Source organism: Pleurodeles waltl, chromosome 5 (assembly GCF_031143425.1).
Source record: "Pleurodeles waltl isolate 20211129_DDA chromosome 5, aPleWal1.hap1.20221129, whole genome shotgun sequence".
In the NCBI taxonomy this organism is placed as follows: Eukaryota; Metazoa; Chordata; class Amphibia; order Caudata; family Salamandridae; genus Pleurodeles; species Pleurodeles waltl.
This window is the reverse complement of record NC_090444.1, coordinates 103,768,769-103,795,096: the sequence shown is the minus strand read 5'-3', so window position 1 is coordinate 103,795,096 and position 26,328 is coordinate 103,768,769. Positions and strand designations below refer to the sequence as shown.

The following is a 26,328-nucleotide window of genomic DNA, read 5'->3' as shown; positions in this document are numbered from 1 at the left end:
GCAATTAGCCTTTGGGAATGCTGATAACAAGGAAAGTTCAAGTTTAATGGGTAAAAGGATTTCTTGTAAACCCAAATGGTTAAATGATTATATTTTGTGATTTATTCTTAATATGTATGTATTGTTTTATTTACTCTTTTGTATTTTGTTTAGGGGGAAGATGTGTTGTGTTGTTATGTATGTAATTATTTGAAATACTGAGTTGTTATTTGAAATATGTTGTTGTATTGTGCGCGTGTCTGCATCGCGTGTCTCCGTTCGGATTCGAGAATGGACTTGGAGGAGTTGGAGACAGATCGGAAAAGTGGTTGAAGAGGAGACACGGAGACACGAAGTGCAGTGGATTCGGCAAGCCTTATTACTTGTTAATACTTAATAAATATTCCATACCAAATATAAGGACTCCGACATTACAATTGTCTACCAAACTTTTGGTTTCCAATTCAAAAATAATGTTAGCGCTCTAGATCTTTGTGGGCAGTAAGGAAACACAAAAGAACAACTGTATGAGAGGTGGGTTCGATTAAAGCCATTTTGGAATGGTGCAGCTAGCAATTTTCAGCACACGAAAGTCAATCGCCTCTGATAACAGTTTTTCTTGACAAGCACTAGAAAAGGCTTTATTGCCGAAATAACAGTGGCCTCATCGTAAACTGTATATACGAGGAGCGCATTCCCATACAGATGCTAACAGAACAAAGGAACATTGAGGGTGCGGGCAGAACCGAAACTTGGATATTTGTGTGGGAAACGGGCCTCATAACCAATCACTGCGCTATATATATAATTTACAAACACACATTACTTTCAGAGGTATTTTCAGCCAGTCGTCTACGTTCTGAGGGTGGGGCTTGCTTAGGGCTTGTTTTTGTGGGCGGTCGTACACGTTTTGTTTGCGGAACGTGCCGGTGTGAGTGGGTCGTCACTTCCGGGTTTGTCTCCAGCACTTCCCGAGACCTGCGGGTTAGGTCTGTTCTTCTCCTCCGGCGCTATGGTCTTCTACTTCACCAGCAACGGTAAGAGAGGCCCGTCCTGCGGGTGGAGAGGGCGCTTTCACTGCACCCACGAGGATCCTTATGCAGTCCTTAGGAGTTCATGTGTACTGCACAGAGCACCTTTGTGTGTAGTCGAAGATCCCCTCCATGCTGTGTCTGCCCTGCTCCGATGATCGCAGGGTGTTCACATCTCATTATCTTCACCCTATAACTCACCAGGCATGCCATCTTCCCAGAAGAACCTTGCCTGAGCAGAAGTTACAATTAATTGAAATGAAGTCCTTTGCAGAGCCCACTACCACACAAGACGAGGGGTGCCTGTTTGCACGTTAAGAGTATTGAGTTTCATCTGTATATCGGCGTTTTGTTTTTCATGACACGTCAGTGGGGTTGTGCCGTGACCCATGTCAGACCTCTGTGCTGGTAATGGAAAACAGTGCTGCAGAAACCTATACATATGGGGGTGAAGGTGTAGCAGCAGAAAGGAGGCGAAGCTATGAAATACAGAATCTGGCAGTCAACGCATACGTTTATTTTTAAAAAAAATCTCTGCTACAAAGAAATTGTCAAAAAGTATGAATGTGACAGAATCTGTTCTGCGTTCCTTAATTGGTCACAAGCAGGCTGTATTTTAAAATCTTGCCTTGGGTTAAGGCACCTGCTGCAGAGATCGCCAAAATAACTCTAGTAGTTAATGTATTTGCCGGAGAGATCTATGTTTACCCTAGTCACAGTTTTGACTAATAAAGTAGCATAAAGAGTTAATGTGACTGCTGCAAAGCACATCCCGTAGAATGCAGATTAGCGATTTGTAATTTATGTTACTAGGTATAAGTGGGCTGTGACTTTTTGTCACTGATCCTTTTGTTACTCTCCGTTTCTAAATTCCAATCCTAATATTGCACAGTAAGCTTTTGTCTGGCCTCAAGAAGCTGCATGAAGTTTTATTTGTACAGACAACCCCAAATACAACATTATGTTTTAAACCATTGCTTTTTTTTCTTGGCCATGCACTCTTCAGCTTGTATTGCCTACCATTATGGATGATTTGGAACTCCTATATCGTGTAACCCTCATTGCCTTATGTAACATTTGCTGTACACTGATTACACACTTTTATCATGTATTGTCTCTGTAAAAGGGATGTGTGATGTAAAGCTCTTTGATACCCCACTTTGGGATTAGCACCACTGGGAAAGAATGAAGCTTAAAAACAACTAAACTAGCAAGTGCTGTTTACATCATCATTTATACAGATACATCTGATATTCTTACCATTCATGCACGTTTCTTACATACAGGGATTGAACAAAGTCAAAAACCTGCTTCCAAATCATTTTTTCTCTGAAGTACTTGTTAAGTAATAACAAGTGGTGTGCATTTGTTTCCCTCCACTGCATTAGCATCTATGGGTTAGGCCTCACATAGTTGACAGCCAGGATGCTGCTGGAACAAAAGGAAGGACTGATGTCCCCTTAAATCTGGCTTTTGTTTTTGGCCCAGCTGGAAGTGAAAATAAGAAAGCCCCCTCGCTGCCTACATATTTCTGCTGAGAATGGAAAGCAGGCAACGTGCAGGTGCCACTGAATGTGTCCCTGTGTAGACAAATTACACCGGAACAAATTCGACATCTTTCACTGGTTTCATACCAGGTCCAGCTCGATATTAGATGCCTGATCTGGGATCCAGGTGGGAACGAATTGCCCCGAGTCCTGGGGGGCGAGGTAGAACTTAATTCTAGGGTGGCATTTTTGAGGTTGGAGGATATTGGGGTGAGTGGAGAGAGTATTTGTGGGAATTGTCACACTGGTGGCCAAAAGAGACATTGGCCGCAGGGCCAGCTCTCCCATCGTTGACAGAATGGAGGAGAGGACTGGTGCACCCGCCTGAAACAACCGATCTATGAGGCGAGGATGTGTTCACGGAAACATGATAAAATCTGGGGTAAATAGTGGGAGTATCGTGACTAATTGCGGGGATCATGATCCTGTGTGAATGCTTCTTACACACCTTGAGGGACAAAAAATGACTGTGCAATGTTCAGACTGAAAATCATTAACATTTGGGTATTTTTTTTTTTTTATCAATAGTGCCATGTTTTAAGATGTAGTGAATGTGAAGTGAAAGTGAGAATGGGTATACTAAGACACAGTTGTGAACATGGGGGTGTTCTGCTTTCTTGGTGCTGAGGAATCTTACATGGTTACATTTAGACATTTAAAACTAAAGCTAAATAATGATGCAAAAAAACTACTAACTTGCTTTTGCTCTTTTGCAAGGCTGTACGTTTTGAATGTTCGTTAAGAAAACGGTATGACAAAGCCATATTTTGGTTATATCCAGCTCTGTTGTTTGCAGTTCCTATTTTAAGACCGTGGCAGTAATGTTGATGTCACTTTCGGTTTGACATATCAACCTACACACTCCAGCTCTTTACTGTGCTTTTCTGGGCAAGACATAAAAGACAAACACTAAATCATTTTCGTTGGATTAATAGCCATCTTGAAATGGTGCAGCTGGGACTGATATAACATAGGAGTGAGAGGAAATGTCAAGAATAGTCACGTCCAATATCAAATCTTGGCTAGAGCTGGGACATGCTCACTTGCCCAGTTTTTTTATTTACCTAATCTGACAAATCTAGGTTATTTTCAAAGATGTTTGTATATGTGGTATGATGACTTAGTGATTTTTGCAGCTCCGCAGAACCTTGTGCTGAGCAAAGTTGAATACTTCTCACATGTATGCACCAGCAATTTTGGTAGGTTCTAATGTTGATTTTTGTGTTCTTTCCTCAGTTGTCACACCGGCATACACAATCTACATGGGAAAGGATAAATACGAAAGTAAGTCATCACTATTTGTAAATGGATTATCATGTGTTTTCTTAGTTTTGGTTGTGTTTGGGTGAAATGATCTCAACTTTGACCATATGTATTTTTTAGGCTTTGATTTTGTGTGGGACTATTAAGGCCTAACCCATTGGTATGTTGCACAAATGGGACACAGTAAGCCATGAGTTGTTTAAGGCTTCCTCTATCGTTGCCAGGAACACCAAGTACTGTTGGTGCATGCCTTTTCCTATGTTCCTCTGCAGATGTACTGTTGCATTTTGAGAATGTGTGGAAGCATTGATTTGTTGGAGATAATGTGTTGTTTTGTAGGTTCTGCTAAACCTAACTCTGTGTGCAGCTTTCACCGTTACTACAGTGCTACAATAATACAGCACCAAACTCAACAACAAAACTACACCTACTACAGTCTAACCACTACTCCGCATCACTACAACAAACTATTATTATAGCTGTAATCCTAGGACTATAACACCACAGAAAACACTGAGGAAGGATGAAAGTGTCACATTGCAGCTCTTCACCTGCAACCCTATGGACACCACTCTGTCATACTGTTATGGATGTCCAGTGGTCCTTCTGGATCAAACATGAGCACTTCATAAAAAAACCTAACACTGTAACAAAGCCGTACCTATTGCATTTGTCTGTTGTGGGTCACCTTGTAGTTTGTAGCACATGGCACTCTGGGGCCTTAGAAACATTACAGTGTTGCAGCATGCAGTTTGCAAGCTTTTTTACTGACTGGTTAAATCAAGCCTAAGAGAACCTTGTTTCTTTCTTCCCACTGGACCTTAATAAATCAGGATTGGGTTACCTTGCTGATTTATTTCTTTTTAAAAGAAACCTTAGTAGGTAGCACCTTTATTTCCCTGTTGACGTGACAAGTTTTAACCAACAAGTGTCCTGGAGGGGTCTGAGAGAGAAAAATGCAGGCACTAGGGTTAGAGGTCTTATTTTCTACCCAAATTTGTTTTTCTTTTCACTGATATTGATACTGCAAGATCCTTTATTCTAGTTGTAGACTTCACCTTCACCTAATAGGATCGCGTGGCATGTTCCCTCGTATAACCTCAGATCTTCTACCCCAAAACGTTAACCACTCAGAGAATTTTCAAATCCTCCTGGGGAGGTAGAAGTTTTTCCCACTTATACCTGTCATCTCTGGAACTCACTTCCAGTTCACCTCAGAAGCCAAGCCAACTTCTTAAAACATGGCTTTTTAGTCGTTCCTAGTTGTATATCCCTTTCCTTGCTTATTAGTTGTTTCTTTCTTAAGATCTATTAGATGTTTCAGATTATCACACTTTGGGCCTTATTATGAGTTTGGCGGATGGTTTACACCGCCCGTGGAACTTCTGACAGAGGGGTTGCCACCATACTGGCTACCTTCCTGCTGGGCCCTTTAAGAGTTTCCTGCTAGGTCAGCTGGTGGAAACCTGAGTTTCTGCCTACTGGCCTAGCAGGAAATAGCCTACAGCATTGTCTCCGGCTCGTAATTGAGCCGGCAGCAATGCTGTAGGATGCAAGGTTCACCAGCACCCTTGCAGTGAACATTGCTAGGGTGCTGGCTGCTTTTAGCAGCCCCCCTGCACCCGTTCTCCATCAGCCTTTTCTTGGCGGTGCTACCACCATGAAATGGTGGCGGGGAATGAGGTTGTAATCCGCAGGACGAGTGACCACCAGAGCTGTAATGAGGGACTTAGTGTTTTGTTTATCTTCTCCTAGTCCTATTTTGTAAATCTGGTTTCTGCCACATAAAGCAGCACATTTGTTTGCTCTTTATAAATTATTAAACTCAAACTCAAACCTCATTTTAGGGATATAAGCATATTGCCTGTTGTATTTTTAGAAGATGACATACTATATAGTTCTAGAGACTCATTTTTTTTCAAAGTGTTTTTTTATGCAAAGCACAAAATTGCATGAATAAAACTAGTAAACCTACTTTTAGGGCACTTTTGGAACCCCCCAAAAAGATATATATTTTTTATCTAATTTCCTTAGAAAGAGAAAGATTACCCGAGCGCATTATTACTAAAATGTAAATAGAGGTAACCTGCATTAAAGTGCAGTGAAGTGCATTAATTTGCTGTAAAGTACAGTAGTGCAATAAAGTGCATTCAGTATACACACAGGGCTAATATACCTTTACAAAAAATAACAAAGCATACATTTTCTTTGGAGGCTTACCTAATACGTTATGTACAAACAACTATTGTTCGAGACAGTAAATGAACCCTTCTTGCTTAAAGGCTTTCTGCAACAAGTGTAATTCTCCCCTACTTAACCAAGTAGTTTATCAGGGGTGAGCCTTCAGGAGCATGCGCTAGCATATGCATCTTACTTGCAAGACACTACTGTTAATAAAAAGGACTTGGAGCCCACCCATTGCTTACCATTTGTTGGCTGCAGTGTCCCTATTCTTTGCAGCCTCCTTAACTGGCCAGTGCCGGCCAAACGTCACTTTCAATTCTTTCAGTGGTGCTGGTAACAAGCATAGATTGATTAAACTTGTATCAGTCCCTGTCTGCTGCTCCTGACGTGATTCAGGTACTATTTCTTCCCACTCATGCTGCCTACGGCTCCCTCCATAGTGCTTTTTAGGTCTCACCTAGACATGTTGTATAGACTTTGTGTGCTTACAGCCTGTCCATTTTTGAAATTTGTTTCTTTTGAGTGTCCTTTAAAAAGTCTTGCTTTGAAGTGGTTAATCTTACCTATTTGTCTCCCCTTTTCATGGGTTGTTCCCTCCCACGGAGCACCACCCCATTACTTGTAGCCTTGCCCGATTTCAGCAACTGCTTTAGGAAGTTTATTTTTCTTTGTCTCAGATAACTTCAAAGGAGCAAGAGTGTTTTCAGTAAACAGGGCTGTAATTCTTGTTCTTATCTCATCACATTTGCTGTTCATTCAAAGATCAAGATCAAATGTCAGGCGCTGTTTCCCCAAGGGCACCTATTTACTTTTCTTTGTCCGACTTCTATGTGAGAGAACCCCCCAACCCCCACTCATTCTGCTTGCCCCCTTCTGTCCCTCATTGCTTGTTTTATATTTGTGTGTGTGTGTATTCCACAAAGGAAATTTCTATTCTACTCTTGGTTTAAAACCGGAATTAATTGTTCATTGCTCGACCAAAGCACATTGCTTCTTTTTCAATCCAGCCCTTATCATACAAGATGCTCCAGAGCTGGCAGATGTTCATTGGAGTAAACCATGCATTTCTGTGAGAGCTGTGTGCAGTATAGTTCCCCACTGTAGACCCCATTATGGGACACCTGGCCCTTTCCTTCCAGGCAATGTCGGGTGATGGCTCAAAAGGAAAAAGTATACCAGAATGGAGAGCAGAGCCTGGAGTTTCTTGGTATTGTTTCATCTCTTCCCTGTGCTTTGGACAGACGTTTCACACAAACTGCCCACATATGTAAACCAGCGTTGCTCAGTGTCAGCAAATTATGCAGCGTCCACCCCTTCCTCGCTGTTCGCTCATCTCATATTGCACACACGCCATTTTTGGTAACTGTCTCCGCCTCCTGCGCTCTTAACCCTCTGCTCTCTCTCCCACCCTACTGTTCATTTTTTTCCAATTCCCAACTCTCTTCTCTGACCATGACTCCCTCCTGTCCTTCCACCCTGCAGCCTCACGTCCTTTTTAGCCACTCCTCCACTCTGTTTTCCTGAACTGTCCTAGTTCAGCTTTCTTCTTTCTCTGTCCCTTCTTCCTAACTTCCTCCATGCAGCCTCTCTTCGCACCCCTGTCCTTTTCACCCACTTTCTTTTGCCTTTTGCTTTGACAAATTGTGTTCCCCTTTCGACTCTCAGTTTCCATCCATAGCCTCTACCCCTTTCGAACTGCTGCCTTTTTTTTGTCTGGTAGTTTAACATGTTCTCTTACTTCCGGTTTCTCTGATTCACTTAAAAGAACAACACTTTGAACTGACATGCTGGATGGATAAAAAAGGGTAGAAATGGATGGGTTACAAAAATATTACAAGCACTGGCAAAATCAATAGGTCTCACCTATGCGACAACTATGGGCTTTGGCAATTATTTGTAGCCATACTGTACAGTGGCACGGATGCTTTGCGGTGTGGCTAAAACTAATTAAGAGCGCTATGATGCAGCCAGGACGCCTTGTCTTTTAAATGTGCATTATTGCTTGGTGCATCATAGTCTGTTATTACTATTCTTTTTATAAATGCTGCACAGCAGCTACGGTGCTATATGGCATGGCCACAAATCATTGCCAAAGTCAGCAATGCTCATGCTGTACAGCATGAACAAACGGCAATGGGCCTGGGTGTGATCTATTGGCTTTGCCAATGCTTTTTTTTCTTCTAGTTTTCTTTCTTGTTGCTTCTACGGCAAACTCCGGTTTTTGCATGTTGCCACCTATTAAATGTTCATAAAACTTGTACTTAACACATTTTTTCAGACGACGCTTGTTCTACAGCAGCGAAGAGTGCTTCATGTCACAGAAATTTGACCCTGAGCACTCTTGTATCGAAACCTGTTGGGTGCTTTACTCATGCGTGGTGTTTACGCTGCTGGGTTTAGATAGTTTTTGGTTGGGGGTGATGAAAGCACTTTGTCCTTTTAAATATGCATAACAAATGCAGCTATTTTTAATATGTACAACGTCCTTGCTATTCATTTTCTACAAATATGGTGATATTAATGCTTTGAGCTGGCTGGAATGAGTTTTCAGTGGAAAAGCCGCTTTTTCTTTTATAATTTCAATACTGAAACCCGAACTTCCATGTAATTTAAAGGTTTTATTTTTAGAAGCAATGACGGTCTAACTCACTAAGGGCCAGATGTACCAAAGGATTTTACCCATTCGGTGTCTATGGGAAAAAGCTTTCGTACATATGGCCCTGAGTTATGGGCATTGTCAGTTGGCTATGGTATTCTTCATCTGTTAGGACTATTGGAGGAGCCAGTCCTGCTGGGGTTCGATCCTGTGCTCTGATGATTGCACACTGACCCGCGCAGCAGGTGCTCAACCCACTGAGCCTGTGTATCGATGCGCTCTTGTTGGAGCATTCCTGACTGTTTGAAATTAAGTTCATATTGTCTTTATGCTTTTTGCCCATGTCAGCATTCCTGCCTGACTACTTTCTGGGAGATGTTACAAATCGTTTACTAGGAATTATGCGTTTCTGATGGGTATTTAAAAAAAATAAACGATCAACGGTTATTTAGTAAACCGTGTAAACTAATATTCTGTTCACGGGCACGCTGCAGGATGGAAAAATAGATTAAATGACATCACTTAGTGTAATTTAACACATTTGAACCTTTGACATCAGATTAGTGCTATTCCACTGCTGCAGAGGAGTTTTACGCAGACCTATCCGCTAACCAACGAAGCACATAGAGCATTGTGCAAAATACACCACAATATAAGAACACTGGATGGTTGGAGCTGCAAATGGCCACAACATGCACATTATGCGGAATCTGATAGCCGCGCTGGGGACCAGAGTATTAAAGACAGAAACCGCGTTTTTGTCCCTCCGTAAATTAAGAAAGGTAGCAGCTGACCCAGTCATTACAGAGTAGGATAATCCTGTTAAATCCTCAAATGTGTCCTCCTAAGGGCACTACCATAAGTAATCTTCACGTGAAGACCCTCCCCCGTCTCCCTCCTGTCCCTCTCCCCCCCACCCCAACAAGAAAAAAATCCTTATCAACAATATTTGAGATTGGAGTAAATGTGTTTGTATGCTGAAGTGGGGTGCATGCTGAGTTTTTTTTTGTTTGGTTTTGCCAGTCAGTAGATTTATTCCAAGACCAGGCTCCAGCAACTAACCTACTGAGAATCCAGAGTGCATCTAATACATTCCCACGTCAGCCCCTCTCAAAGTATGCACCCTAAACAAGTCTTTAAAAGCTGTGCAGTGAATACTTCTCCCATGTAAGGATGCATCTTTAAAAGCTGTGCAGTGAATACTTCTCCCATGTAAGGGTGCATCTTTAAAAGCAGTGCAGTGAATACTTCTCCCATGTAAGGGTGCATCTTTAAAAGCAGTGCAGTGAATACTTCTCCCATGTAAGGGTGCATCTTTAAAAGCAGTGCAGTGAATACTTCTCCCATGTAAGGATGCATCTTTAAAAGCAGTGCAGTGAGTAAACTAACATCTGAGACCATTTTTAATGCACGCATGCACCAACACGATCTGGTGGCTGCGTCATTATGCTTATTGTTTTATTATTGTTTCTTTTATCATGCCTTCATGCTGTACAGCAGCTGTTTTGATGCTGGACAACATGAAGAAAATAAATTGGCATCACCAGTAGGTAGGTCTCTAAGGCAAGACCTTTTGGCTTTACCAGTGCTTGTTTAAGTTATAAAATTGATAATCCAAATGGGTCCCTTTTGGAAGTTGTTAGGTGTGTGTGTGTGTGTGTGCGCGACATATTTGGTCGCACAGCTGTAGTTGAAGACTTGCAAGAGAGGTCCTGGACAACCATTTACTTCACTGATTTTCCTTTTTTCAAAGATGGTTTACAGTGCTGTAGACATGCATATTAGAGTGTTTCCATAAAATAAGCAAAGCTCTGGTGAAAATCTCTGTTTTTACCTTATTTATCGAAATGGCAAACACAGCTGTACAGGACAAACAGTATTTTGCGTAAATATCTTTGGTGCTCTCTTGGGTCTCCAGCAAACCTATTTTGTAAAAGTTTGTCAGGCGGAGGGAGCTTTGTATATGATTTCCTTAGTGCATAAACACCATTGCTTACATCAAAGCACCCATAATAACCCCCTTTCCAGTCCATTAACATGTAGTACAATCTAGTGCTGCTTTAGCAACGCAAGGTGCAAAAATACAAGCGCTTCTATTAAACCTCAAACTGGTAACATTTAAATAATATAAGAAAGCAGATCAAATGGGTTCATATAAAAATCAACAGCTTGAAGACGTGACCTTCTCTCAATGTTTCTTGCAACAGGCACAGCCCTGTTCCATAACTAAGTAGTTCTTTCAATTAATTTGATAAGATTAATACTCTAAACCGACCAGGCCTGGACATTTTTGTGTGTGTGTAATCAATGAGGTCTTATCTTTGCCATAGACTCTTGCCATCAAGTTCAGCGTGTAATGCCGCAGAGTATCCCAAAACGGGTTATTCCTTCTCACAACTTGACAAAATTGTAGTTCATTTATTGTAGCCCTAATTCTCTTGCATTCAACAACTATCATAATTACTACAAATTTACCATTGCACACAAACGTCAAAATGGCACTGTAAATGATCAATAATAAAGTTTATATTTTATGCCAGAAAGAAAATGTAAATGCATTGGAATTGCAAACAGCCTGCACCACTGGTACAAGGGATATCCCCAAAATACATACTTCATTAAACGAACGGCTCCTAACAGCTGATCATCTTTGGTTGTTTAGGTGTAGTAATTGTACCTACAATCAAGTGGTTTCGGTGATTCCAGCAACAGCACCAGTTTAGTTGGTTAACAGGATATATTTGGATCAGTTTATGAATTAGATTTTTTTTATTGTTGCAGATGAAGATCTCATAAAGCATGGCTGGCCAGAAGATATATGGTGGGTATTGAAACGAGGATGCAAATCCTGCATTGTAAGGATAAACTCTTTTTAGAACCTGTTTGAAACCATTTTTGTGCTTGATAATTTAATTGATTTGTTGTGACAAGAAAGCCTGATTTGGACTACTTTTTCTGGGCTTGACTGCTCAACTGCCTACACAGATACATTGCTTCCAACATGCACACAGCGGACTTTGGGTTCACACCTTTCAAGTGCTGGTGCTTTTTTAACCAGCCTTTGGTTTGAGACTTTCTCATTCACATCTTGATTTGGCCCGGAGAAGCATTATTCAGCGTTTCGAGTGTATTATTCGGCCTCTTCAGAGTGCACGCATTGCAATGAGTGAGGGGCTAGTAACCATCTCCACGCCTCGCCTCTGTTGATGCCTTGTTAATGAGCAGGCACAGTTGCACAAATGAGCATGCTGGTCTTCACATGCATTGGCACATTAAACCCGGATCTATTGACATTGCCAATGCTTATTGTATTTGTGCTTCTTTGAGGAAAACTTTAAAATTAATTATTGAACCAGTTTGGAAACCGTCTACTCTCTTATCCTGCTCGGTGGTTCTTGTGGCCTGCCACGTTTGAAATCATGATTACTGTTAGGGTCTGTCTAAAAACAGCCATTCATCTTGTTACATTCCACCATTTACCACATTCTTATTTTTAGTCTGTGTTGAAGGGAGGCGCTAACCTCGCAGCAATAAGGTTTTACAGTACACATAGGAAAACACAACAAGCATTGGCAAAGCCCAAAGGCTGTCAGCCGATATCAGGCTAATTGGCTTTGCCAATGGTTGTTTTATTCTGAATTGTCCTCAGGGATATGCAATGCTAGACTTGTCACATAGGCCTGTGTTTGTTCTTTGATGGTTGTGCACGTAGTGGTACTGAATGACTGCCATAGCAGAGTCTGTTACTCCAGCCGAAGATTAATTGAATGAATCCACAACTATGGAGAGGATCTGCAAGCACAGAGCAACCCTGTCAAACCAGAATATAGCAGAGTTGATTTCAAAATCTTGCTGAAAAAAATACATTGGGACACACACAATTGATTGCCAATTGCGCTTTCTTAATAGAAGCACATAATATGCATTACATGTACGGAAGTGGGATGCCCTATCCTTCATTTCTTATTACAGCATAGATATTCTGTTAACACTTTTTCCACCCCAGTCCGACTGGTTATGTCTTAGGCAAGGTCATGTAGTGCAGAACCCTGTGCATTGCAGCGGTGTTATGATTTGGATTTCTTTTGTGTTCTTGGAGGAAAATCATTATAAGTTCAGAAGTTGCCTTTAAATGCAGGGAAATTATTTTGAATGTCCGTAATGTTCAACTTTTTGTTTTCGCCAGGTTCCATGTGGACAAGCTCTCATCGGCTCACGTCTACCTCCGACTCCAGAAGGTGAGGGGCTCCTGCTCGCTTTACTGCACCGTGACTTTCTTTATAGGATCCTTTCACTGGAGAACTTCGGTGAAGAAGATGGTTTACCACACTGAATCCACCACCTAATTTAATGAGCACGTTTATTTTTGGGACAAGTGGTGTTCCTTAGTTCTTCAGAGACCTGCATCTTACCATCTGTGAGGTGTATTAAACAACAGTTGTATATGGATGAAAGTTCTCAAGGGAGTGTGGTAGAGTGGAGAAGAAACAACAATACAAATTTAACCCACAAAGCAACTAACTGTAGACACACAACTTGTAGATTGCGAGTTTCAGGGGGGTTCCATGCTCCTTTCAATGCAGATTCCAACAAACAGAGCACAATGTCTTTCCATACTCCTCTCACTGTCACTTACTGCAAGAATTTGCTTAGAGTTTTCTGTTTTCAAGGACCTTTACCCTTTGACTAAAGAATCTGCGTTTCTGAAGGGAAGGTAAATTTAGTCTTATTCCATTTGAGAAATAAATGCTCTCCTCTTGAGCTTGGGGCGTGGAGACGTTGGCATAAAACAGCCTGAGACGGTAGAATAGAAGCACTACGAAGAACAGTGAAAAGCTGTTAGTAGTTGTGCCTTAGTCCTGGATTCTAAGCATTCAAAGGGATGCTAATGAGGGTCACAGTGGGACAGATTTTTTAAAACTTGTAGAGCTGGCCTGGAGACAGCTTCAGCTGTTAAGCCAGCCTTATGTTTACTTGCTTCGGGCATTGGCTCCGCTCGCTATGCGTGTTGGAATGTTCCTTCTTCACATGTCAGCATCTGCCTAAAAAGTGACCATGCTAGGGCTGCTGGGCTAATCTCTGCTTTCATTTCATATTATTTAGTTTTTACTTATTTTGTGATTGCCTATTTATTGTAAACTTAGGTAATGCTATATTTAGACTGCAGCTTTTTGAATATCTAATACATATTTTTCCAAAAGAAAAATATTGCAGGCTGTCCACGGCCAATATACTGAACTTTGCCAATATACTGTTATGTAGCCATACTAGCATACCAGGGAATGCCATATAAACCAGTGGAAGAAGTAAAACGTTGAATTAATTATTTGTAATATTACTGGCGAGTCATCAGATACACCTACCTCTGTGCAGCGTTTTGCCTGCCCCTGCTGAACGGATTCTTGAGACTGAAGCAGTGTTACTGCTCATTGCTAGCAGTCCGCACTGGCATCATTAAATGTATAGGCTGGCCTCTAACGTTGCACTTGGAATTCATTTTAGGGTCAGACGATAGAAGACATCCCCAAGGAGGTGCTTGTAGACTGCGCACAGCTTGTGAAAGCAAACAGCATTCAAGGTAATATTTGGTGTCTACGCCGTATTGAATAAAATACCTATTACGGAATGTTTTGATGTGCTTTCTTCTTTTAAACATGCGAAATGTGAGATGGTCTATATTTCATAATGTGTTTACATTTAAATTGTATGGTCTACATACAGGAAGCTTACTGTTCTTTCAGAGATGAGTGACTTCCTGATTAGCATGACGTAAACTCAAGAAAGACACCAGTTTTAAAGCGAGAGTATCCAGTGTAAGTACAAGAGGGCTTTAGCCTAGAGACATGTTTGAGATAATCATTCCGTAGGTGAGTACATTAATATTCATTATAGGAACATTTCATTTCTGAGGATATCCTTAAAACCTGGCATTGTCCTTTCTGGGCCCACGTAGCACCCCGGTTATAAAGGACGTGTTGCATGTATAGATGTAGGGCCTCACTGTCACATTTCCCGCCCTGCCATGGACTGGGCATTATTTGCGAACTCCCACCTGGTAAATGGCCCCCGTTCTGCACTGAAGAGGCGCAGCAGCCTGCGATGAACCGCTGCACCGTGCTCATCCGCTGCCTGCACTATATACTTGCAGCATTCGCCCCCTGCACCTTCTGCTTTACATGCATACTCTGTTATCACGAAGCCTGCTGACGCTCCTCAGTGTAGTCTGTTACACAGATGTTCAGGTGAATGAGCTGTATAACATTTGTATTTCTTCTAAAGTTTGGGGTTGGAGTTTCTTGAATGTGGTTACTAATGTCATAAGCAGTGCACGAATAACATAACCCTTTGAAAGGGGAAGGTAGCACGATTAAACATTATTCCTTTGAACAGAAAACTTTACTTTTAGATGTGTTGCTTGTTCTCTAATTAAATTTTTGATTTCCACCTCCATTACTGAGTAGCTTGGACTAGTTATGCTACTTAATAATGAAAAACTCAGACACCCAGTAAGAAAGAATGATGTAGGTGTTTCTGAGGCAAAAATAACATTTTAGCTACTGAGCAATTCTGTATGAAAATTTGGCATCTGTGTTGTTCAGTCTCTTAGGAGCATCTCATACCTTTGACCCAAGTGCCTGTTAGCAGCGAGGTGAGACATGTGAACAGTGGGATTAAAGTGTTTGACTGTGTCCCTCGTACCTGTCTCGCTATTAATTTCAGATCAGATAAGGGACACCGGATCAGTACAGTTCCTATAGAGATCGTTATCTTCAGATGATCAGCTTGGATTTCTGCCATTTCTTAAAATTCATTACCTCTACGGAGGTGTTTCTGGTGCTGAAAAATGCCCATTTGTAAACTAATATTTTTTGATGCAGATGTTAACTCTTTTGTTGCAACCTTGGTGTATTATCCTAGGCCTCAGGGGTTTGTGGTTAACCCAGAACGATCTATGAACATGAACATGTTTTGTGTAGCTAGTTTCCATCACCTTTGCGTGCTGTTCAAGCTCTAATTCCTCGCTTCTTTTTTGTATAGTTTTTTATGTGTTCTGGTATTACCCATGTTAGAAGTGGAAACCCCTTCTCGAGGTGCTTGTATTGATCTGCGCTTGCCCCACTGAGAGAAGGGCTCCACCCTGCACTTAGCCTGGTATCCGGGTCAGGAGATGGGTCTCCAGGACGCTAGTGTTAAGCCTTTTTCTCTCTAGCTCCCTGTGCCTGTCACAGATGCAGCTTGAACTCATCTAGAGAGCAGTTCTTCTCACAACCTCCCAATAAGGTGGTCAAGAAGTTGCAGGTGGTGTGGGGAGATTTCATTGCAGGATCCTTTACAATTGGAGGTTGCTGTTGAGAAATGTACTACGTGTTTTTTTCTGGGGATGCTTGTGAGGTCAGTAACTCTGCCAACAGGCACACGAAATGCGTGTTCAATGACTTCATCTTCTGAAAAGGTTAAAAAACCCTTTTGATATCCTAGTCTTGGTGCGTGTTATTTTGAAAATTCTCTTAAGTTGTTTTTCTAATACAGTGTTCATATGTTGCAGTTTTCTGCACAGAGGTATATTTCTTATGCATTTTTTTAATACATGAACAATAAGATAAAACACACAACGACAGATTTGCAGAAGAATTAATTCAAAAATTAATGTGTGTGTGTTTTATATAAAATGAATTTATTGGTAACCAACCCGTTTCTTAAAAATGAGTTTCCTTTTTTAAAAATATATAATCAGTTCTTGCTGTATTGCAGCTTTTCCAGAAACTGTTGTTTGTAGATTCTCTTCTGCAGGTATATTCAAGTATAATTGTGTTCTATGTTGACTTCCCACAAAAAAATATACTATAACAAGTAAGCAAACACTATTGGCTTTCAGGCTATTATTCCTGAGCCAGGCCTAATAGCCTGAGACAGTAGACGAGAGTTTACACTTTGTTTTGTGATGAAGCAATAGAGTGAAACTATGTTAAAGTAACTACAGCTGTGTACTAGAGATCCAGGCCGATTGGATATGGTTTGCACTACACAGAATCCGAGTCTTCACGCGAAGAAGATGCAGAGTAACCAAGTCCAGTGTCAGCCCTCTCGCCTCAGCAAAGATACGAGTGGCTCAACTTGTAGCGTTGAAGGCTACAGAAATGCTTCTTCACTTTTTCATCCCTGATCTGCATTGCTCAGGCCGCTTCCAAACAGTAGTATAAGCAGCTGCCCGTTGGTGGCAGTGTTGCCCTATTACAGACTCTCATGGACAGTTTTTTTTTTTTTTTTAATCACTCCCCTGCCCTACGCATCGACACACATCTCCTGACTACACATGTTGTAGTTTAAGGCAGATACAGTGCAGTTGTATGGTTAAAAAATACATTATTTGAGAAGTATTTTATTTTGAAATGTGTTTTAATATAGGATTGGATAAATCTTTGGGGCAATAGTCACATAAGTATGTCATTAAGAGTAATTCTGTTCAGTTTGAAATATTACATTTAGCCTATTCAAATTAATTGTTAGCTTGATGGGAAGCATTTTGTTTAGTTATGGCCAATACAACAAAGGTAGGATGAATACAAGTAACTCTAATGTTATGGATCGGCGGGGGGAGGTTGTGAAAGTTGTTGAATTAAAGACTTACAGCCAGTTAGAGAAGTCAGGCTGTTTGCATTCAGCTTTTCCGACATTAGTTAATCGGGTATTACGCGAGGAATCAGTTGACTGACAGCCGAGGCACTGAAGCATACCGGTTTTGATGTGTAAAGTGACTGAAGTAGACGCTGACACCCCCCCCCAGTCCTTCCCCACAGGATATTACTCCTGTATCTCTGTAATCCTCTCTTATTATGGGGCAGATCTGCGTGCCTGCCCCCCGGCTGACCTCGAGAGACTCCTGTGAGAAGACCTGCCAATGTTACAAAAGCAGGCAGATCCGCCACGTGTGGTTCTCATACACCACAAACACGACTGGTGACACTACAACAATCACATCCTGAAAAAATGGCAAAATAAGACTTATCCAATCTGAAACGTTGAACAAGTATTTCACAAAAAAACAAGCTGGGTCAATCTAGCCAACCAAATGTTCAGCGGAGGTGGCACCTTCCGGCATTGAGAGACACTGGCTCGTTTAGATTCATGTTCGTGATATTATATTTAAAAGTACTTAAAAAGCCAGGGAAGGCAGCTTGTCATTTTTGTATCCTTTTTGTAGGGTTAATAGTCTATGGGACACAGCCTTCCAACATGAATGTCAGTTTAAATCACCACATATTCTATTATATGATCGCAACATTTTTATTTTTTCAGTTTGATGAACCCTTTTCATATTGGATGCTTGTTGAGATTAAAAAATGCACGAAACTTGAATACGCACTATAGTAAGCTTAAATGTGAAAGGCGGTAGAATTGATGGTTTCTTATAAACAGCGCCTGCCTGGCTTAATTAAATCCCCAGTCTTCGCAGGTACGCAGGACGCTGCAAGCAAAAGACACCGTGAATGTCATCTTTGGTGCTCGTCCTCCTTCCAAGCTCTCTGCAGTTCATATGGAGGTGCTGCTGCCCCCCTTCTTCCAGCACAACTCTTGTTCTCCCAGTGCAGTCTGCTCCATATCTCTGCACGTTACTGATAGGAACCAACGGCATCAGTTGGGGACATGTTGCCTAGTGCTTTTATCCCTGGTCCTGCTGGGCACCACCAGCTTCCCTCGCCCGGTCCCAGGAGCTGCAGGACATTGGTCTCTGTGATGTCCAGTGGCCTGTTCCTGGTGCTGAAGGTCGTCAGTGGTTTCACTGGGGAGTGATGCATCTGCTGCTTCTCAAGGGCGTTGATATTTTTGGTGAGTTCCATCACTTTTGTCCCTGGTGCCAGGCGACGCTCAGAGCACAGATCTAAAGCAGAGCTCTTTTACAGAACATCATTTTCAAAGTCCGAGAGAAAGGGCATGTTCTGCACTCAGTCAGATTAGCTGCGGTTCTTCCTGTTTACTGAAGCCTCCTATTCTTGGATACATCAATGTTGAGGTTTGACACTCTAGAAATGATTTTAGCAGCAAAGTGGAACAACGTCCCTGTTAATGACTATTTTCCATTTGCATTTCAGGATCAAAGATGAACAACATCAACGTCGTATACACGCCGTGGGCCAATTTGAAGAAAACTGGGGACATGGATGTGGGTCAGATTGGCTTTTACAAGCAGAAAGATGTGAGTGTCTGGTAATGAGAAGATGCGATTGGTATTGCTCAGAATTAGGATTGCTTAAGGTTTCGCATAAGCCACTGTGGTGGAGAATAGACAGAAAGAGACTTTGTTTGGAACTGTGCGTTACTTGAAGAGCGCAGGTTGATGTTTTATAGCCATTGCGGCCACAATTGTGCAGCACAGGCTTCTCAAATGCAAGATCCGAGGTTTGGTTCTGGCACCACTGTGGAGCCACATTAAGAACAAGATATTAGTCTTATTGCAGCATCGTTCAGATTTTTTAAAATTATTTATTGGTATAGCGGCATCAAATATGCTGTTAGGCACGTCAGTTACAAACCACTGCCATAAGAATGTGCATTGTCAGGAAGAGGGAAGTATGTCTTATAGCAAGCAACCTATAGATTACGGATTGAAGTAACTTTCTGACACAAGGGAAGGAAGAGTGCCATATAATCATTTAGCAAAAAAAAATAAAACAAGTACTGCAATCAACCTGGGCATAGTGCTGGTTTAAAAAAAAAAAAAAAAAATAAGAATAAATCCCCAGAATAAATTAACTATATCACATTTTTTTTGTCTTTATGCTAATTTAGCAGAATGACAGTTTAGATCTGGTTATAAAGAACTTAAGTTCCTTATTCTTCTAAAAAACCAAACTTACACCACCATCAAAACACAATCTCTAAACTGCCTAGTAATAAATGCTTAATCACTGTCTAAAAACAAGCACAACATCTATGACCTACTCACTGAATTACTCTTCATAACTGAGTCATGGTTGGGAGATGACATGGCTCCAGTGTTGCATGCGGCTCTTCCTCCAGGCGATTAGACTATCACACGCAACCGCGTAGGCAAAAGAGGAGGTGGACTAGCTGTTATATTCAAGCAAACAATAAATCTCAGCACAACAGACAACCTTTCCATACAAGGTTGTGAGGCCCTCATTGCTGGATGCAACCCAACACCAACTTCTTCCTGTAACTTCCTCCTCCTTTACAGACCACCACCTAGCAATGCAACATTCCCAGACACGTTTGTAGACACGTTTGTAGTCAAAGCAAGCAGGCCTTCCAGCTGCCCTTCTGACCCCTGTCCACTACACATTTCCAAGAACATTCTCTTATCTTCCTCTGCTGCCATACCAGTAAGAAGAATCATCAATAATTCTTTAATTGCTGGAATCTTTCCAGAAGACCTTAAAAAAAAAAAAATAAAAAAAAAAAAGCATGCATACGCCCCTTATTAAAGAAAACAAACCTGGACCCGCATGACCCCCAACAACTGCAGACCAAATACAAATGGACCTTTTCTGGGCAATTTATAGAAAGAGCAACATTTGCCCAGATGTCATGATTCATGGAAAACAACTCCATACTTACAGGCTACCAAACTGGATTCCTCCCAGAAAGAGGCACAGAATCTGCACTCATCGACATCTGAGTTGACCTTAAAAACAAAGATCGCTATAGAGTTGCTGCACTACTTCTCTTGGACCTCTCAGCTGCCTTTGACACAGGTGACAATGACAAAGACTTTACGAAGCCGGCATAGAGGGGACTCCTCTCGACTGGATCACTTCTACCTTCAAAACAGAAAAATGTCATCCATAGCTCCCTTTCTCATCCACACCGTACTTCACAAAACCTGGGGTCCCTCAAGGCTCCGTCTTCTCACCCATGCTTTCAACATCTGCATGATGTCATTACCGGCAAAGATCAATGAATTTCAACTCGCATGCTACAGCTTTGCAGATGATACCCAAATACTCCTTAAACTGGAATGCCCCAAAGCCATTGGAAACTCACAAATCTTCAGCTGCCTTAAAGCCATTGATCAATGGATGACATGGAGCCATCTCAAATGGAATGCTTCCAAAATAAAAATACTCACATGTGCCGATTGGAAAAATTATGACCCACTCTGCACCTGGCCTGACAATCTGGGAACACCTCCTAAAATATTCAAGGAAGTAAGAAACCTTGGAATCACCATGGACTCCAAGTTAACAATGAATGCCCGAATGGACAAATTAACAAGTTTAAGCTTCATCACCATAAAAACTCTGCGACGCATCTTCCCCCACCTGGGATTTCCCCACACGGTACAGGCTACAATCTCTCTTGTACTGTATAAGATGGATTACGCCAATGGCCTTTACCATGGATCATCTCAATCAACTATAAAAAGACTACATCAGATTCAGAACTCTGCTGCCAGACAACTCCTAAATGTAAAGCCACAAGCCCACATCATCCTTGCCTTTAGGGCCCTACAGTGGTTACTGATTGCCGGAAGATCCACCTTAGAGCTGCTTTCTATCACCCACAAAGCAATACATGGAACAGGACCGATTTTCATCAGGAATATAATCACCAAATACAGTCAACAAAGGAACCTCCGCTCAAGATTTGCACCGCTCCTCAAAACTTCACCATACAATGAAAAGACAATAGGGGGTACATCTTTATCTGTTCAAGCGGCCAAACTATGAAATTCATTACTTCCAAATATAAAATACATGTATAACTCTCTAATCTTCAGAAGACTACTCAAGGGATGGCTAATTCTACATAACCACCATACTCAAACAGCAGTGTGCTGTATATCCCTGTTTATGTAAACATTAATAATTCGATTATATGTATATATCTAGGTATGTTTATTTCTTTGTAAAAATATGTATAATAACTGTTTTTTCTTAAAATGTATACACATACTGTTTAGACCTGCTTAAGAAATGTATATACTATCTACATTATATATATATATATATATATATATATATATATATATATATATATATATATATATATATATATATATAATGAAATACCTACTGGTTGTTGGTAGTTCTAGTTAGGACCATGTTTCCATTGAAAAAGCTTTTTTGATGTGCCTCTATCTTTGCTGCCGTTTGATGAATCTTAATGAAATTTCCAACAAAAAGTATTCTTATGAATCTTGTTGCAAATGAGAAGTTTTGGGGTGATTCATCAAGCGGGGGCAGAGAAAAAGACATTACTACAGCCCAAACCGCTGGCCAGGCCCTGCAGCAAACCCTGCCGTGCACGGGTGAAGGCCGTGTGCTGCACAGGGTTGGGTGGCTATCGGGGGCTGGCCACAGGCCAGACCCTGCGGCCAAAACCCTACTGTGTACAGCCACAGGCCGTACGCTGCGGTGATTGGATTAACGAATAGTAACTAAAATTACTTTGTTAAAAAAAATATAGAAATTCACTGAAAAAACAAAGGTTACAGGGATGTTAGAGTTAGGTTCTGAATTTAGTCGTACAAAACCGTAGAAATTCAGCAGTTATAGTTAGTTATTTCAAGTAACTATAACTTGCTCCCTAAGGTAACTATAACTCGTGCCCTTGCCATGCACTGCTAATTACCCCACAAATTACAGCACTCATGACATCTTTGATAACATCATTGATAATGTCACTATAAGATATGCAGTAAAATTATTGATCAGATAACTGTGCATGGCGGAAGCGCAAGTTATAGATACTTTAGGGTGCGAGTTATAGTTACTTGCAATAACTATGACTATAACTGCTGAATTTGTAGGAGTAAATTCTGAACCTAATTGTAACGTTCCTGTAACCCTTGGTTTATTCAGTGAATATATATCCGAAACAGCCCTGTTTTATGGCGTGATCGCATGCTTCTCCGCTCTCTTTACGGTGGTGCATCTGCTCACGGCAGGGTATGCCGACATTTATCCTCGTGCTTCCCTCTCCTTTCAGAAGATGAAAAAATTTGTAGAAGCACTCTCATGTAGCTTGAGTTGATGCTTTATTTTAGCAAAAGAAAAAAAAGTCGGCTTCCAATTGGAATCCGACAAGAATATATATGTAACTTATTCTACGCTTAATATGTTTATAGGTCATTGCATAGTTTCTATATAAGTTGTTTGATTTGATGTTTATGATATTACCTTAACTATTCACCTGCAGTCATTTCACTATTGAAATATTGAGGAAAAGATAAAAATAATGTTATAAAAAGTATTCAAATGTATTAACTTCAAACACTGCAACATTTTAGTCTGTTTGTATGATACAACTTTAAATCTCAATTTATTATCTTTCTTATACACACATTCCCTTTCTATGTAATCATATATCTGTATGTTTATGACTTTAGTACTGATGTACAAGAGAAAAAAAAAAGTAAAACAAAGTCATTCCCTCCAACACACTACTCTGTCTCACCTTATACCTCTATCAACCTATCCTTTATCTCCAACTTCTGACGCATCCCAAACCTCATTCTACTACGATCTCCAAAATAACCCTTCCTAGAGTCTTCCCTCCTAGTTCACCCCAAACCTCAGATTACTACTGTGATCTCCCAAACAATCCTACTAAATTTTCCCTCATGTATCTCTCCTTCGACTCATCCCAAACCTCATTTTGCTACTATGGTCTCCCTAATCTCTTTCTACAGACTCTTCCCTCCTCCGTCTTTCCTTTACTCATCCCAAACCTCATCTTACTACTATGATCTCCCAATTAACACTTTCTGGATTCTTCCCGCTTCTATACCATCATCATTCTATTCTATCCAACTAACAGATGCAAATGTCCACCGCTCAAATGAACTCATATTTCCCTATATTAATACTATACTCATATTTCCTTATGCTAATCCACCCTAATCCTTTTGGGTTCCGGAGTAGCGTGCTACTTGACAAAAAGTCCTTTGATGCCTTGTCAGAGGTAGTAAGCGCTATATAAATATAATTACAACTAGTGTCTCATACTTCCTGTGCTGCATTATAAGTGTTAAGGACAAACCATATATTAACTCAAAGCATAAAGTTTGGGAATCTAGGTGATTTGTAAGACTTGTAAGTTGTAGCATATTAATCTTTAACTGTTTAGGCAATATGGTTAGTTTGAAATTGTTAACATTATGCTTTCAGGAAGTATTTCATTTAAAAAGATTTAAAAGCCTTTTTTCCACAAAATTCATCTGGCCATAACCTTGACCTTGTAAACTGCCTTGACAGTAGTGCAGTGGAGCGCATGTACTGTTCTAGCCGGTGCTGTGTGCAACTTGGAGAAATGTTAAATTGTAATAATAGAGTTTGAATTTTGACTATTTTAGTGTTCAGATTAAATATTTAAAACTTTTTTCCTAGTAACGTCATTCAGTACTAGAACAAAGAGCGCTTTGTGCCTCTCTTACAAGAGACGTACTCCTAGAAGTGTGACTGTGCCAGAATCCAAAATACTGGCTGCATAGGTTCATCCTGGTTTGCAGTGAATTTTGCGTCTCCACTTTGTTACCCTCCTGATTGTCCCCTTCATTGTTTGGTCCCTGCTTTACTATTCCATGGCCCCTGATTAGATATGATTAACTTCGAAGTATTGGCATAGTGGATGCTCCTGTTTATGGGCAGGTTTCACATCTGCTTTGGTGTTTACATCTGTTCAATTCAGTGCAGTTTTTCAGTTTGCATCTGCTTTTGTGGCAGTATTTTGTTTCCAATTTGCATCAGTATGGATGTGGTGTATAAGGCAATTTCCTAATTATTAGTCCAGCAGTACCTTTGTGGAAATGATGCACAGGGGGAGGTGAGTTGGTGTATCCTCATTTCTTGACCAGATGTATAGGGTGCGTCTGTCTGCTACTCACAGAATTCTTTGTGTAGTTTGATTAGAAGGTTGCCCAATATAAGTGTTAAAGTTTTTGTGCTTCTTTATATGTGGGCCTCTGTGTGGTTCAGTTTGTTCTGATAGCATTAGACAGACCCTTATGAGCGATTTTGTAAATTCTTACTTGTTATGTGTTAGGGAGTAGGACTCTGCCTTTAGAAAACATATTTGAATGACTTGTGGTGGCTTATAAAATATCCACTTGTCCAAGGGGGTGGGGCACTACAGTCTTTTAGTTATCCTGTAAAAATTCCACTTGTCCCTTTTGGTGCCATACAGTAAGGTGACATGTTACAGGAGCGTTCTCACCAGAAGTCTGGTAATGGTAGGGGTCAAATTAAATGAGGGTTTGTGGCACGGCTCTGATTTTGCACTTTTCTACAAATCTACATGAAGGGTCTGAAAACAGACAGGAATCAGTAGTGGACTGCCATGTGAGTGGGTGTGTGCGCACTCTCTCTCTCTCGCTTTCTCTCCTCCTCCCTCCCCCTACCACCATTGGAAATGTTCTCCAGACAAGAGCGTGAGTCAAACATAAGCCTAGTTCAGACCTAACCCGGCGAGACTATGTTGCTGGTCTGTTTGTAAGGCGCAGTCTTTTATCTGTCCCATAGGTTAAAAGTGTGATGGTGGAGAAGAAGGTGAATGAGATTGTGAATCGACTTGAAAAAACAAAAGATGAACGATACCCTGACCTTGCGGCAGAGAAGGAGTCCAGAGACCGAGAAGAGCGAAATGAGAAGAAAGCCCAGATTCAAGATTTAAAAAAGAAGGAAAAGGAGGAGATGAAGAAGAAAAAAGAGATGGACGAGCTCAGGTTTGTCTCTGTGAAACACACCATTCACCACTTCTCGATATTCTTTAGCATTGTTTACATTCTACAGAGATTTAGAAGTTTGTATTTGGGGAGGTATGGGAACATTGTTAAGTAGAGGAGGCCTCCATGGTATTGTAGCTGTATCCTAAGAAAGAAACAAGGAGTTCCTATCCTCTGAATCTTCACAAACATCCTCCCAGCTTATCTCAGTTTTGGAATGTTCTATAGGCCAGAGAAATGAAGCATATGCCATATTTCATACCCCATTCCCATTTACCTTTATGGAGTGGCAGAAAACAATAAAAAAAATGAGACCTGAATATTCTCCATCAGTTTGGCCACTCTTCATGGACCCTTGATGGTAAGCCTCCAACATCTCACATGAGCCATGCAAAGTTTTACACACACTGCGCTGAAGTAACTATAAGGAAACGTGCGGCGCTTTTTGAAATCCAAAATATATAAGAAGAGTCAAGAATCTTCCAACAAACTACAGGCACACTAGAATAAGAATAGCTTTCTGGCAACTCCAGCACAATGGATAAACGGTATCCACTGCACTTCCAGTTCAAGCCTAAATACATGACTTTTCTTTGAGGATTCAAAGATGAGATCATTGAGGCAAAGAAGCAGAGGGAGGAGGAGGAAGAAGAGGGTGGACTGTGCTTCGAGGACCTGAAAGATGCACGCGTTGACACACTTGACTGGTCCTTTGTTTTAATAGTCACCTGTCGTCGTACTTCCACGCACTCCCGACCTCCTGATATCTCTGTTCCTGATCGTTTGTCCTGACAGTCTAGAACTGCCCCTCGGACAGAGATTGGCCAGTTCCCACGCGCTTAAGGAAAATTTCAAGTGTGCTTGGGCTTTCCTGAGATGCTGGCAAGGTCTAGGCAAATATATTTCCTTGTTTTGTGTACTTCCCAGCACTAGGTGACAAGCCTAGTCTAACAATCAATGCATTTCATGTTCAGGATATGGTTTACACCTGTGACAGTACAAGGAAAGGCTAAAATTGTGCTAAATTTGTGCAACCAGTCTGCC

At 41.1% G+C, this 26,328-nt stretch overlaps 1 protein-coding gene across 1 annotated transcript in view; it reads left to right on the top strand.

Moving 5' to 3' along the window:
- The first annotated feature begins 879 nt into the window (after window positions 1-879).
- The window catches only part of CCDC25 (coiled-coil domain containing 25), a 54,037-nt gene continuing 28,588 nt past the window's right edge, over window positions 880-26,328 (top strand). The window contains exons 1-7 of the mRNA XM_069233713.1: window positions 880-1,016; window positions 3,794-3,841; window positions 11,382-11,421; window positions 12,787-12,838; window positions 14,103-14,178; window positions 18,692-18,795; window positions 25,082-25,284. Coding sequence (XP_069089814.1) covers window positions 992-1,016; window positions 3,794-3,841; window positions 11,382-11,421; window positions 12,787-12,838; window positions 14,103-14,178; window positions 18,692-18,795; window positions 25,082-25,284 — 548 coding nt within the window. The 5' untranslated portion in view covers window positions 880-991. The remainder of the gene's footprint in view (window positions 1,017-3,793; window positions 3,842-11,381; window positions 11,422-12,786; window positions 12,839-14,102; window positions 14,179-18,691; window positions 18,796-25,081; window positions 25,285-26,328) is intronic.